The 16,315-nt window shown below is 43.2% G+C and overlaps 1 protein-coding gene across 2 annotated transcripts in view; it reads right to left on the bottom strand.

Moving 5' to 3' along the window:
- Window positions 1-16,315, bottom strand: part of LOC144823871 (cytosolic 5'-nucleotidase 1A-like) — a 114,641-nt gene that overhangs the window by 37,083 nt on the left and 61,243 nt on the right. Inside the window, exon 5 of one of the 2 annotated variants that reach the window (XM_078682753.1) lies at window positions 14,047-14,169. The exons of the other annotated variant lie outside the window; for it this stretch is intronic. Coding sequence (XP_078538879.1) covers window positions 14,047-14,169 — 123 coding nt within the window. The remainder of the gene's footprint in view (window positions 1-14,046; window positions 14,170-16,315) is intronic. 2 annotated transcript variants of the gene reach the window in all.

The following is a 16,315-nucleotide window of genomic DNA, read 5'->3' as shown; positions in this document are numbered from 1 at the left end:
AGACGTCAGGGGTCTTGCGGTATGCATTCTAAAGGTATATATATATATATATATATATATATATATATATATATATATATATATATATATATATATATATTCACTGAAAAAACCATAGGTTATAGACCATATATAGTTAGGAATTAGCATTTACAAAACCTTATTTTACTCACACAAAACCATTGAAATTCGCATATATAGTTAGTTGCACTAACTATATATCGCGCACCCGCAATCCACTGCTGATCATGTCACATATTACATCATTCATGACATGGTCAGTGACATCACCGATGACATCACTGATCACATCTCAAATGACATCACTGATGACATCACTGATGACATCTCAAATGACATCACTGATGACATCACTGATGACATCTCAAATGACATCACTGGTGACATCACTGATGACATCTCATTTGACATTACTGATCACATCACTGATGACATCATTCATGTGATAATACGATGAACCTCTTCAGACTCTAATATAACCTTAGATACACTCAGTGTAAACAGACACTCACAGACTGTCACTCATCCATGGAGTTACTCACACACCTAGTCAGTCATGCAAAGAATCAATCACACCTCCATTTCCTCAACTATACAGTTATACACACCTTACTTATTCAAACATATACTAACACATATTTACTCTCTTATACAATCCCTGATACAAGTTCACAATGATCCATACAGCCACTCACACATTCACTGGCTCTTATGCACAGTTATTTATATATGTCAACTCTCACATGTACTGTGTTTTACATATGTACTTACTTTGACATGTAGCACTGAGATATCCATTCACTCACCAATACACTCATGCACACAGTCAACCGCCCATACAGCTGTTTCCACATGCACTTTTGAACCCATACATCTAGTGAATCAACTGCTCACACATCTATGCACAGAGTCATACACCTCCCAGCCACCCACACACACACTCAGTCTCCCATACAAATACTTGGGCAACCAATCAATAACCCATATAGTTACTCCTATAGCTACTGATCAACACATGCAGCAGTTTACAGAACAACAGACATAATGATGCACAAATTAAAACAGTTTAGTCACTAACCCATGCACTCAGTGAGACACATGTAATCACTCACTCATACAGTCAGTCATGCACCTACTAAATCCTTCATCCAGACACTTATACAACCACTCATTCTTCAATATGTAAGACATATTTTAACTTTACAGAAACATACAGTCACTGGATGTTGTCATCAGTGATGTCATCAGTGATGTCATTTGAGATGTCATCAGTGATGTCATCAGTGATGTCACTGACCATGTCATGAATGATGTAATATGTGACATGATCAGCAGTGGATTGCGGGTGCGCGATATATAGTTAGTGCAACTAACTATATATGCGAATTTCAATGGTTTTGTGTGAGTAAAATAAGGTTTTGTAAATGCTAATTCCTAACTATATATGGTCTATAACCTATGGTTTTTTCAGTGAATTTTCAAGGTTTTGTAAATGCTAATTCCTAACTATATATGGTCTATAACCTATGGTTTTTTCAGTGAATTTCAATGGTTTTTTAATAGCAAATATCAAAAGCTGTAAAATGTATTCTTCTTTTAAAGGAAAAATATATTTTATATCTATTTAATATAATTTTTTTATGTATATAAATTTGTTGAGGGAACAAATTTATCAACTATCATGCTGAAGAAGAGTGTGGGGAAAAAAACCCAAAGAGGAGGACTAAGAGGAAAGAACAATCAGTTCAAAAATACAATTGCTTTAAAGCATGAAGTGCTTTTCCACACATTTACATTTAAATAACCCATATTAGAACATACAAAATATCTACAGAGGAGACGGTGTACATTGAATTTTAGACTCTTCATTGGTACCTACATGTTAGTGCTTACATCACCCACACAACACAACAGCTCTATTCAGAGCTACCCTACCTCAAAGCACTCTAAAATATTATTTTACTATTTCCCTTGGTTTTCCCCTTGTTACGCTTTCCGGAACCCTACCCGGTGCGCGGTCCGGGCGCTAACCGTGCGAAAATTTGAAAAAAAAAAGGTGTTTTTTTTTTACATATATGGGCCTCCTCAGCCACCCTCAGAAAACCTAGGGGGTCAGGATATGTCTCCCGTGCCCCCTTATACCCATTCCCAACATTGTTTATCCTCCATCTGGTGACTAAATTCGTCCGAAACACAAGATGGCGGACTCCCGTTACGCTACCGGTGAGCTACCCGGTTCGCGTACCGGGTAGCACTTCCACCGCGAAAAATCGAAAAAAAATGTATTTTATTCTTTTGCCCCGCGGGGCCCTTTAATAGCCCCCACATCAATCCTAGGGGGTCAGGAGGGGTCTACCTTGCCCCTTTCATTCATTTCCCCCTTCGTTTATTTCCACCTATTGTCTCTCGATCCTACCGAGAGACAAGATGGTGGCCGCTCCGGACTATTTAGAATGTTGAGAGTCACCGGAGAGCCAATCCGCTTCTCCTCGCGAAGTTCCGTTACGCGTCTGGTACGCGAACCGGGGCGCTAACCGGGACACTGTCACAGATATATATATTTTTTTGAACGTTAATTTCTCAAAATCCACTGGAGCACATATCTTGAGACCTAGCAAAGGCACATCGGGCAAACAGTCTCTACAATTTTGCCAAGTTTCATAGAAATCCATTCAGCCGTTCGAGCTAAAAGTGAGTCCAACCGCCCTATGGAAAACTCAATGTTAAAAACACGTTTTGGGACCCCCATTTTTTCTCGGCCCCTGCTTGACGAAACCCCCCCAAACTTTCAGGGGACGCTCAGAAACAAAATGTGCCATTTTCCTAAAAATTTCAGCCAATTCCGTCCATCAACGCCAAAGTTATTCAACATAGAATTTTCAGAAATCCCTATTCAAAAAAATCCTAACTATATATACCTACTGGCGACCGCCAGTAGGTAATATATATATATATATATATATATATATATATATATATATATATATATATATATATATATATATATATATATATATATATATATATATGACATTTCTATGGCAAAATGAACCCCCTCATTTTGTTCCTTTGCAAATTAAATGTTTTAAGTGTTAACACTTTATTCCAATCAAGATGACTTCAGGTGTGCCATACTTTTGTCATAAGTAAGACTGTTAGCGCTCTAGTTGTTCTTTAGAACACTCTGGGACATTCTGTCACTGGGCTATAGTTGGGCTACATCTGGCTGATATTTGGGCTACATTTGGGCTCTTTTGTCTCTGGTGGCCATCTTTGGGCTACATTGGGCTACATTGGGCTACATTGGGCTACATTTGGGCTCCAACATATATATAGCCCAATGTAGCCCAATATATATTTTTCAAAGTTAATTTTCGTAAAAACCACTGGAGCATATATCTTGAGACATAGCAAAGGCACATCGGGCTACCAGTCCCTACAATTTTGCCAAGTTTTGTGGAAATCCATTCAGCCGTTCGAGCTAAAAGTGAGGCCAACCGCCCTATGGAAAACTCAATGTTAAAAACACGTTTTGGGACCCCCCTTTTTTCTCGGCCCCCCCTTAACGAAACCCCCCCAAATTTTCAGGGGCTGCTCAGAAACAAAATGTGCCATTTTCCTGAAAATTTCAGCCAATTCCGTCCACAAACGCCAAAGTTATTAGACATAGAATTTTCAGAAATCCCATAGAGAAAAAATCCTAACTATATATACCTACTGGCTATCGCCAGTAGGTAATACATATATATATATATAAGTATATATATATATATATATATATATATATATAAGTATATATATATATATATATATAAGTATATATATATATATATATATATATGTATATATATATATATATATATATATATATATATATGTATATATATATATATATATATATATATATATATATATATATATATATATAAATATATATAAAAGAAATTCCGCTAGTACCCTCCGAATGTCATGATCTAGACTGTCTTCTTTCTTCGCGGTCACATATATGGCCCCAAATAGCCAAATCCTTTTCTGTCAACTCGTAACCGCACTGGGCAGTCCTGGGCGTCAAAAGGACCACCTGCTGGGTAGTGGCTTGACTTATTCCAGTCGATTTAATAGCTGCAAGGGCACCCCATCTTTCAAATATCTGAAAAATTCGGGGGAGCCTTGTACACATTCTAGTTACATAGAAGAGGATATGTGATATCTGCTCGTCCCCCATTGCCTCCTCCCCTTTTCTAAATCCTGTACGGTCTGGATGCTTTTGAATGATAAGAGGCTAGGGGCTCCAGCACAAGGGCGAACAAGAGGGGGGATAAAGGATATGCCTGCCTAGTGCCCCTCTCAATTGGGAATTCAGCAGACATCTCTCCATTCACCCTTACTCTGGCTACTGGGTCTTTATAGAGCAGGCCTATCCAGGCCCTAAATTTTAAACCGGACCCAAACCTCACCAGGGCGTGTTTCAGGAAGGGCGAGTGAACAGCATCAAATGCCTTCTCAGCATCCAGGGACAGGACTATGTTAGGGTCTTTCCTGAATTGGACCGTCTCCAGCCAGTTGTATAGTCTGCGGAGATTGTCTGGTCGACCTTTTGGGCATGAAGCCTGATTGGTCCTTATGTGTTAAGGTGGTAATCGCAGTTAGGAGTGTGGTTCTAAGCATTATGGCCAATATTTTCGTCACAGTGTTTAGGAGTAAGATCGGGCTGTAGGAACTGCATTGTGTTGTGGGCTTCCCGGTTTACGAATCACTACTATTGTGGCGCTGAGGAGGTCAAGCGGGAGGACACCCTCCTCTTTCGCTTTCTAAACATCTTGAGCTGGTAGGGGCCCAAGATGCTGAGCATTCTTTTTAAAAAGCCTCACTGGCATGCCGTAGGGACCGGGTTTTCATTAAACTGCCTATAGCCACCAGTACTTCCAGAAGGACCACATCCTCCTAAGGGCCAGGCGCTCTTCCCTCATCAAGGTCGGGACCGTCACCTCTGTTAAATAGTATTGTATCTGTATGGTGTCTGCTAATTGCCGGGCCTTATAGATGGTGGTATAGTATCTTGCAAACTCATTTGCAATTTCCAGAGACGTGACATAGGAAACACCATTGTCTCCCAGTATACTATTTACTCACCGTGCCTCGGCTTCCCTCTTACCTAGCTAGGCTAGTAGCCACCCACCATCCACCTTTGTCCCCTGTGTCATAAAGGTGATTTTGCATGGACAAGAGCAAGACTCTAGCTACCTGATGGGTCAAGGCCTGGTATTTCCTGCAAACTATTGCGATCCTGCTCATTATATCAGAGTCAGACTCTGCCCCGGGCTGGCCCTCCAAGTCCATGACTGTCCTTTCCAGGTCATCATTTTCATACACCTCTTTTTTCCTCTTAGGTGCTATAATGTTTTGCACCTTGTCTCTAAGTTCTGGTTTATAGGCCTCCCAGAGGATAATGGCCAATGTCACTTAGTCTTTGTTATCTTTAAAGTAGAATTCCGTATCTAGTCTAAGTTCTCTGGCCACCATCTTGTCCCTTAGTTCCCAGATGTTCAGTTTCCAGCCCGTTGTATATCTACATGGTCGTGCCCCAAACGTGGCGAAAGATCTGACAGGCCCCATGCCAAATATTCCGCTTTGTCTATCACTTTCATCTCACGGGCTGGAGCTAAGATGTAGTTCAGGCTGGAAAACACCTTATGGGCACCTGAAAAGTAAGAGTATGCGTGGTCATGGTCATTAGGATGATGCCGGCGCCAGCGGTCCAAGAGCCCCATGCTGTTTGCAAAGCCTGCCAGCACAGTCTCCCTCTACGGTTCCTGCAGTGGGCTAGTGCGATCTAGGCACTGGTGCATAATCTTGTTAAAGTCGCTCCCCACTATGCGCATGGAAGAACCTGCCTCTAGTAGCCTACCCACCACCTTACTTATTGTTTGAATATGTAGTCTTGGAGGGGGAGCATATATATGAGGACCAGGGTCATGTCTCTCCGTCCCCAGATACTGCCACGTATGTCCAATCCAGGTCAGTCCATGTTTTCTCTATTCAGAAAGGGGGAGTTTTCCTGATCAGGTTGGCTAGTCCGAAAGATCCCATATTGAATCTCGCATGGGCCAGTGTTGTATAGGCCCCTCTACCCACGAAACCGCAGTGGGACCCACTCAGGTGCTTCTTTTGCAATAGGACCACTGCAGGTTTATGCCTCTTAATAATACTGGTTCCCAGCCCTCTTAAGATATTATTTTTAAGCCCACTGACATTCCATGACATTACAGAATGCCTCCTATCATCTTGCTCATCCGCACACATCATCTATGCTGCGTATTGGTGTCCAGCCATCCCACAGGGTGGCTCCACCCCCTGTATGTCTATAGATTGTCAATGCATCCCACATGTAGCAACAACTTACCCCCATTCAACATCCCAACCCCTTCCTCCCCTTGAATCCCACACTCCCCCCCACCCCCTTTCCCCTACTCATCAACATGACAACTGTGTCGAGGGTCAAGCCAGAGGAGTAATCAAGAAACAGCAGCAGAAAAAACCGTGGAGGAAACATTGGAAAAAATTATATCATCGGATGTAAAAACAAGCAGTTCTAAAACTGTCATCAATTTGTCCGATATGACTCTTAATGCTGCTGAGACACAATTACTTGCCTTAGGTCTTTCTTTCTGTCCGGAGAGTTCATTTAATTATACCAAATCCAGGGTGGATGTTTATAAAAAATGTTCGGAAATTGAAGCTCCGTAAATTCCATGCTCAAACTGGAAAAGTACAGATTGGGGACCCATCAGCAGAGCCCGGTGCTCTAACCGTGCCAACACTTGATACAGATGCCATACAGAATCTAAATTCACAACAATTGGTGGATTCTATTTTTGACATGATGCAGGAAACCAGCCATCCAAATGACATGATTATTTCTGCCGATAATGTTCCAAGGACCAAATGCATAACACCTTTCAAACCACCGTCTAAGTTTTATCCTCTGATGCTTAAAGACAACATCGATATGTTCCAAGAACAGGTCTTTCAAGATTTAAAGAACCTCAATAAAGTGACCATTAAAGCTACAATGGAAGACAAACGCAAAAATAAAAAGGCTTTGCAATATCATCAACTTATGACAAAAATCAAAAGCAACAAAGAAATTGTAGTGCGGAACGCCGACAAGGGCGGCAATGTTGTCCTATGGAGGAGAAAAGACTATTTAGAGGAAGGTTTGAAACAACTTAGCGATGAGCAGTGTTATGGCAAAAGTAACAAACAGATATGGAACACTACACATGCGGCATTTCGAATGAAACTCAGGGCCTGGCGAGAAATGGGTATGTTAACGATTGATGAATTTAAATATTTGTGGGATCCAAGTCCAACTATCCCGATTCTATATTTCATACCCAAAGTGCATAAAGATGAAATGAACCCACCAGGTAGGCCAATAATTTCGGCCAAAAGCAGTATTTTTGAAAATACCTCAATCTATGTGGATTTTTTCCTTCAAGAGTTTGTCGCAAATTTGGCCTCGTACATTAGAGATTTTCTGTTCAAGATGAAAGAATTCCAATGGAAAAATGAGTATCTAATGATTGCTTTAGATGTAACATCACTATATACATTAATCAAACACAGTGATGGGTTGCGGGCCTTAAAATATTATTTAGCAAAGAAAGGGCCAAACTATCAGGAACATAATAGAATGATTGTTAATATGGTTGAATTATGTCTCAATAACAATGCATTTTTGTTCCAAGATGTGATGTATCAACAGTTGAGAGGTGTAGCCATGGGGGCCAGCTTCTCCCCCAGCTATGCATGTTTACACATGGGGTGGTGGGAGGAGCAGGTCCTCATGTCAAAACACTCAGACGTTTTTAACAAGTATGTCAGAAATTGGTGGAGGTATATTGATGACCTCTTTCTGGTCTGGGAAGGCAGTGAGTGTGATGTAAATAATTTCATTGAATCACTAAATCAAAATGATTTAAACTTAAATTTCACTGCTACCATGAGTCGTTCCAAAGTTACTTTTTTGGATGTGGAAATTTACATAGACCAGGGGAGGCTTGAAACTAAATTACACCGTAAACCTACTGCCGGCAATGCCATCTTGCACGCCAGTAGTGCTCATCCCACCCACCTCGTGCAAAGCATTCCTTATGGCGAGCTCTTGCGCACAAAAAGAATTTGTAGCAATAAGGAAACACTGCTAATAACGCAAGGAGAATGCCTAGCCAGATTTAAGGAATGAGGATATGGCAAACAATGTCTTAAAAAGGCCCTCAACAAATGCAATTTGGTTGATAGAAATCAGCTCTTTAGAAACGATATGGCCCCCAATACCCAAAAGGAAGCCCCTGGCATGTTCAGATTTATTCTGGACTACAGTAAGGAACATATAGCAGTGAGAAAGATTATCAAACGAAATTGGCACTTTGTCAAACAGGATCCAGTTATTGGCATGACTGTTCCCAAAAACCCGATGATAACCTACAAGAGAGGGGGGTCAATGAAGGACGCCTTTGTGGAAAATGATCCAGGTGGACCACAACCCAAGGGCTCTTGGCTTTCACAAAGAAAAGGGTTCTTTAAGTGTAAGGTGCGTAAAGCCTGTCAGCACGGTGTAAATACAACAGAATTTCCAACACCGTTTGGAGGGCCAAACAGGGTGATTACAAAAGCACTTAGTTGCAAAACTGACCATGTGACCTATGTGTTGGAGTGCCCATGTGGACTGAGATACATCGGAAGTACTACCCTACCAGGACACAAGAGGGTACTCCAACACATTAGAGCAATTAAGAATCACAATCAGGTTTATCCAGTGGCCAGACATTTCCATGAACGACATGAGGGTAATCCGAAAGATCTTAGGTACTACCTCATAGACTCTGTCCCAAAGAAAAAACGTGGTGGGTATAGAGAGAGAAGTCTTAGACTGCTGGAAATGCATTACATTCTGAGCCTGGACAGTAAACACCCGAATGGTCTTAATAGTTCGGAAGAACTATATGCCAGCCTATAAGGCACAAAAGGGTTACTGTATTCAAATTACAATATTTAATGACAACTCTCTCGAAACTAATTTGATAAAAAAAGTTCACAATTTAAATCTCCTGAGTATGCCATGCAACTGAATAAAGCAATTAGGACTTCAAACTGTGAGATCCGGTATTGTCAAAATAAGATTGAATGAGTATGTATATATGCATATACAACTTTAGAACATTGTTGCGCCTTATACATCTCTTAAAATTTGCTCTTTTTTCAATCACCTTATCAACTTTTATATCACTTAAAAATGTATTGGTTTTACTTTTTCTAACTTCAGTCATGGTGCTAGACACTAATAGGATATTGGAGTTAGACGTGGGTATATACACTTTTCCTATTTAGACAATTCCAGTGAGGTTTAAATATTGACAACCTACAATAATTAGGGTTTCCACTTGCCCTTTATGACCACAAAATTAAAGGAGTAGTTAAAACATCTATTGAAATAAAATTAAACTATGTAGCTTTTTTGTTAAGTCCCATTAATAAGGTAACGGTATTGGTCATTATTAAATCTAAAATGAACTAACGAATGAGCAGTGGACAAGAGGAGACCCTGCAATATTCCATGGACTCTTAACTATTTATTTAAGCACCTATACAGTATATTTTGTGTATTTATTCAGGTATATTTTTCTATACAACATTTTTTTAAACATATTTGTATGGATAATATGGATATGTAAATATGAATGTATATAATGTATCTATATTTTCATTGACTATTTATTTGTATAAAATATTAAAATGTATTTATTTATTTGTATTGGTGGAATGAGTCATGACCAGCAACCAAAGGACCGTTAAATGTATATAAAAACGAACAAAGAAACAAAAAAGTGGTTAATGTAGCATTTAAGAAGAAATATTATATGTGGGGGGAAAAATTGCTTTGCTTATAGGTTGACAAGTAAAAATCACTGTATATTAGCGAGCACCGTGACTATCACTTTAAAATGTGTGGGTATTACATGATCACAAGATCATAGGTGGCTGTTTAAATAAAGGAAAAAAACTGACAAAAAAAAGAAAAAAACTCAGAAAAAGTAAAAAAAGTGGATCACTTTTTAAATGAAGTGTATAGGTGGATTGGCGTCATGTGATCAAGTCCCAAGCCAGGGACGAAACGCGTCATGGCTGCCCCATCTGTTTTTGTATCTGTAATGTAATAAAATTCTGAAGGTATTCCAACATCTGTGGTCCGTGCTCTTCATTTCGGTATCCTGCGAGAGGAATTGTGAAACTGAGGAGAACTACTTGATATATATATATATATGTATATATATCAATGCATCCCACATGTAGCAACAACTTACCACCACTCAACATCCCAACCCCTTCCTCCCCTTGAATCCCACACTCTCCCCAAACCCCCTTTCCCCTACTCATCAACATGACAACTGTATCGAGGGTCAAGCCAGAGAGGTCTGTAGCTCTCACTCCCCAAATTTAAATTCCCACGCACCGTCAACTATCCTCCCAGAATGTTACCAACTACTCAGTCTGAAACCTGTAGGGAAATATTCAAAGAAGTTAAGAGAACTGGCTCCCTCTCACATATAGTGGGGAGTCTCTACGGGGACGTAGTATGCCGATCTTCAACCTCCGGTGCTCCGCCAGTCTTGATCAATCTGTCAGTCATTTTCCTTGTCATGTGGTGCGTCTGTGCCAGGTTCCAGGGAGGCCCGAAACTTCGACTATGCCTCAATGTTAGCTATCGCCTCCAGCAGTCGGTGGCTGTCCTCTGAATCGGTTGAGTGTTCATATTATGATTGGTTCGACGTGGCAACTCTCTGTGACTTGCCCTGATTTGTCTTCTTGGGCTGTCTGCGGCCCGTTCCCCCTCTGTATTGGTAGAGGTGCCAGACCTTGGGACTCGTTGCCTCTGCTGGAGGGGGGGCTTCATTCATTGTTTGTGTGCCACAACGCCACAGCGTCTTCTTACAAGCCCCTGGGTTTTGGGTCTAGCTCCTTCCTGTGTTATTCTCTGCTGTGTCTCCCGGTTGCCCCTATCCCAATGCCAGGATGAATGTTCCTCTATCCAAGCCCATGCCTCCTCTTATGTCTGAAAGAAGATAGTCTTCCCCTCAAATATGTCCTTGAGTTTAGCTGAAAATAACATATATTGTATATTCAATGCCCTAAATTTCTATTTAGCTGAATCGAAAGTCTGCCTCTGCTGCTCTATTTCCCTAGAGTAGACAGGGAAAACCATGTCTTGGACTGGGCGTGTTGGACCACACCCAGTCATCGCACCTCTCTTAGTATCATGTCCCGGTTCTGACCATTTAGAAAGTGGGCAATGATGGGTCATGGCGGCACTCACACCAGGGGTTTTGTGCTTACGGATCTATGAGCCCGTTTGATGACAAAACACGAGGAGAACTGCACTAGCGGGAGGGAGTCTTTTGGCCAGTGCTCCTGAAACGCCCCATGTTAGGGTCCTCTACATCCCCCGGAAAGCTCACAAATATTTCTTTTCACACTATTATCAGCATGACCAAAGTGCCGTGACTTCTCGGGTGGGGGTGTGTGATGAGTCTTCTAATTCAGATATTCTATTTTCCGCATGCGTAACTCGTTACGGAGGCCCTGCCGAAGCAGGGCAACATCAGAGCGGACTTCTCCAATTCTCCCTTCTGGGGCTTTCCTTGAGGTGTTTATGGCCTGCAGGAGCACTGCCAGTCGCCCCCCTTCAGTCCAGCCTGGGGGCCCATTACCTTTGTGTACCGGTCCATTTTGCCCTGCTTTGGCTGCTTGGGTTCTTTGTCTTTAGCCATGATGTCCGGGTCTGTGCAGTAACCAGGTGTCTGTATCTAGGAGGATCCAGGTGGTAGAGTGGTGTCTCTGTCAGCCATTGCTAGGTCTAGGTGCCTGAGTACTACCTCCTAGTACAATATGCTCAGGGGTGGGGTCAGTTGGGCACCCCCTTTATTCTACTGTCGCCTCCATCAGTGGTCTCAGCCATCTCACGACTTCTGCGGTACAGAAGCAGGGGGAGTCTGCATCGAGGGCCCCAGTGGGGAGACACTGGGTTTCTTCAGTTGGCGCTCACGGGTCGCCGTTGTCTGCCATGTCGCTTGCCCTCTACTTCAGCACGGTGGTCAAGCCCCGGACGGGCACCCCCTCCTGATCAAACAGCTTGGCATTCAACCGCTGGGGTCAGCACTATTTGCTCCCCCCGTCACCTCCTCGATCTAAGTGGCGAACAACAGGAGGCTGGGGAACGGCTAGTACTAGCTCTGCCTTCACTCCTGAGAAGCCATCCCGGGTTCCTAGGCTGAGAGAGTTGTGGGCCCCGTCTTCGGCCTTTCCATTTCTCAGTCCCTCCACACAGGCCCCTGGAGTCCCCACTGCGCCCTTGGTCTTTGTGACTCACCTTCGTCATCCAGGGGGCACACTGCTCACATCCACTCCTCCACTACTTGGTACCTGCAGTGCAGGCGTATGGTCAGGCCTCCTCAATGCATCGCGGGTGGGTATCCAGGCCTCAGCTCTCGCCAGCTAAGTTGCCAGGGCAGTTCAGGCCAATTGCAGGGCCCAGCAGGCAGGATCAGCACAGACACATCCCGGTTCCTCTACTTTGCAGCTTGAGGTCTCAGGGCTGATCACTCCTCTCCGATCACCTCCGGCATGCCGTCTCGCCCGGCAGCCTCTCTGCACATCTTCACCTCTGTTCAGTACAGGAGCGGGTCTGGTTCCACCTTCCAGCTACGGCAGGGCCAAACAGGGCCTTGCAGTCTGGATCCGGGTCAGCCACGTACAGTCGGCTGGGGGCAGGTGTTACAAGTCAGGTCTCAGGCCAGAAGATTCGCATACTCACTGGCTCTAGGTGGCGGCAGCGTCTCGCAGGTCTTGTGTTTAGATGCCGGCCCGGTTCCTCCACCCACTCAGCCTCACCTGGGATGTCCTTCCGGTCTGCTGGCTGGATTTCAGTCTACAGTCTGTGGCGGGATCAGAGATGTCTCGTGGAGCTTTTAGTCTCTGCAGCAGTCAGTCTTGGAGCTCTAGAGACGGTTTGAGGGTTGGATGGTGCGACAAGGGCAGGGTTAAGGCAGGATTATAAAACGAGCCGGCGGAACCAGTGAAGAAAGTGGTTAGTCAGCCATCTTGTTGGCCAAGCCCCAATTATATAGCATTTTTAAGAATGAACATGTACTATCATGGTAGACAAGAGAGGAAATGCTATTAAAGTAGCAGCACCTAAGAGCCAGGAAACATGGCTGGAAGAGTTTGGAGAAAACAGTGTAGTTTCATGACAGGCGAGATTAATGGCAGAATGGTTGCTCCTGAATTCCATCCCGACACGTTTGAATGCACTACGGAGGGCTGCTCCTCGTAGACTCATTTCTCTTGAATGTTTATACCCATAAAAGCTCTCCAGATCACAGGTCCACACAGTAACACCACCCTACTGCATCCACACTGGTAAACTCATCGGAACCAAGTCATTCCCCACAAATTCACCCCTCTTGAGCACTACACCCATATACCAAAATGAAACACACGCATCCCCATCTCTTTTAATCACATCATGAAAACCAATGGAGTGGCTGTGTGACCATACATTCAGCTCTCATTTTTTTTTGTTTGAATATTTTTATTGTTATTAATCATACAGCATAGAGTATACATTCAGCTCTCATGAATACATATACCCCCAAGCTCAATGGAAAGAGGATGCCCCCGCAGGTGTATCTTTCTTGATAACTCAGACAAATAAATACAATGGGCAGCACACTCCCCTGACTTCAGTGTTCCCCTCTCCAAATTACTTACAAAGGCTCACCTCTCCTGAACCTAAAAAAAAACTCCCAGGGGAGGCTACGCCTCAACATATGTTTCCATAGCTGTATATTTCTGGAGCGTCCATACCCCTGATTCCACTGGAGAAGCCATGTCCCAATAGAGCCATCTCCCTATAGTATCCACACCCTTATACTCATTGGAGAGGCCATAACGCCACTGACTGACCTCTTTTGAGTGCATTGCACACATCTAGTCGGTCCAGCGAAAGGAACAGCTTCACATTGTTGGACTTCAGGTACAGTGTGGAGTCCTCCTCCCCGACAAAGCAGAACTTAGATATTTCCAAACCTTGATTGGACAGTGGAGACAGCAAAAAAAAAGAAGACAATATAGGCATTAGATTGGAGTAATGGGGAGTCAAAAAATATTAAATAATAAAGAATGCCCAGATTCCACTCCAGTACATTGGCTCATATGCACAACCCTACACCGGCCTTTGAATCTGACTATCACACCTCGCTCATTCTTCTAGCAGAATCGTGGCATTAAGGATTTGGCATCTGCAAGTTGCTTTCAGCTCAGTCACTTTCATTTTTCACCATGTACATTTGGACTCTGGTTAAGATCTTTCTGCCCTGTATTAAGCTTTGGCAACTATATAAGCCACTGGCAGTTTGCTGTGAGACTGCTGCTGACTCAAATTATTAAGCATGGGCGGATTTTGCGAATTGGCAATCCGCGAAATTGCGTATTTACGGATTCGCAATCCGCAAAATCCGCGAACTCTCGCGAATTTTGCGGATTCCTTTTTTTTGTGTTCGCAAGTGTTTCTGCCATTTCGCAAGGGTTTTTTACCAGTTCGCAAACGCGAACTTACTTGTCTGGTAGCAACGGTCGCGACCATGTTGTTTCTACGTCTGGTTCATCACAGCACCTTCTGTTTCACCACTGCCACCCTCTGTTTCACCACTGCCACACTCTGGCTCACCCATGCCACCCTTTGGCTCACCCATGCCACCCTCTAGTTCATCACTGTAGATTATGGGGGGAAAAGCACACTTGCCCTGCCTCAACTGACATGAATGAATTAGGGGCTGATTAATGTGTCACTGAATTTGAACTTCCAGGCTGGCACCTGCTTCCTTATCTGTAATTGCTTTCTGTTGCAGTGTAATTTTTTTAACAGGACCTTTGTTGTATACTTGTAGCTATTCTCTGAGCCTGCTGTGAGGGTCAGAGCAGGGTCATAGAATAGTTGCAAGTAGGCAACTGAACTCTGAAGGGGCCCCTCAGGAAGCACTACAGGGGATGGTTACTAATGATAAGATTGAACTTTTGCACCTGCTGAGTGCTTTCAGTTTTGCAAAAATCCAAATATCCAGCAGCATCCACAAAAAGTAATCCTTCCAGGCACTACAGGGAATGGTTACTAATGATAAGATTGAACTTTTGCACCTGCTGAGTGCTTTCAGTTTTGCAAAAATCCAAATATCCAGCAGCATCCACAAAAAGTAATCCTTCCAGGTCAAGATCCAAATCAAAGTGACCAGCACATGAAGAAAGCACTGGGAGGAGCCTGCTGGACAGGAACAGGAAGTTGGAGACTGTGGGGCACTTCCTTCCTCCCACCCCCCCCCAAAATGGACTCCTTGCAAAAAAAAGTGCAGGCAAATGTCAACCTGAGGAGTTATTCTGATAAAAATCATAATTTTCAAGGTTTATGCTGCCTGCTGGTGGATTTCTTGTGCGAAATTGCAAATTTTGCAATCTCGCAATTGCGAGATTGTTGCTGCCCACCGCATCTACGTGTTCGCAAGTGTTTACTCCCGCAAAATTGTATAGTATTCTAGTTGGCAAGTGCGACCAAGCAAAAAATCCGCTTCGCACGGATTTACGAATTTTTTGGCAAGTTCGCGAGAGTTCGCGGATTGCGAATTTGCCAAAAATCCGCAAAATCCGCGAGCGGAACGGATTTTACGCCCATGCTTACAAATTATCAGTATCACATCTGTGGATATCGAACCAGGAATCACAGGCAACCATGCTAGACTAAACCACAACAAAACAGGGCGATTGTATTTATTCACAGGTTCCACATCTGACTATTGGGTTGGAATTCTTCAGGTGCGATAAATACCATCTAATAATGAGTTTGTTCCAGATAAGGTGAACTAATATGCAGATTTTCGTACTTGCGTCAACACAATCCGCGTGTCCCAGTAATTATTGGGCATTCCCCCCCCCTGCTAAATTGTCAGGTTTGATTTGCTAAAATGTATCATGTGAAAACTGAGGGAGGTTGGTGCTAACTGCCAAACTCATAAGTTCGCTAAGTGTGGTAACTTTACCTACCACACATTCCGGAATTATCATGGTGGGCCATTATGAGGGCCCTACACTTTTTCCGTCACATCTCCTCTGTTTTGACATGTTCAAGCTCAGACTGGACTATTCACGGCGGACCCTCCCCCCATCCACCCCCACCCCAACATGC

This window comes from Lissotriton helveticus, chromosome 3_1 (genome assembly GCF_964261635.1).
Source record: "Lissotriton helveticus chromosome 3_1, aLisHel1.1, whole genome shotgun sequence".
Lineage (NCBI taxonomy): Eukaryota > Metazoa > Chordata > Amphibia > Caudata > Salamandridae > Lissotriton > Lissotriton helveticus.
The sequence above is the reverse complement of the archived record's forward strand: the minus strand, read 5'-3'. Positions and strand labels throughout refer to the sequence as shown.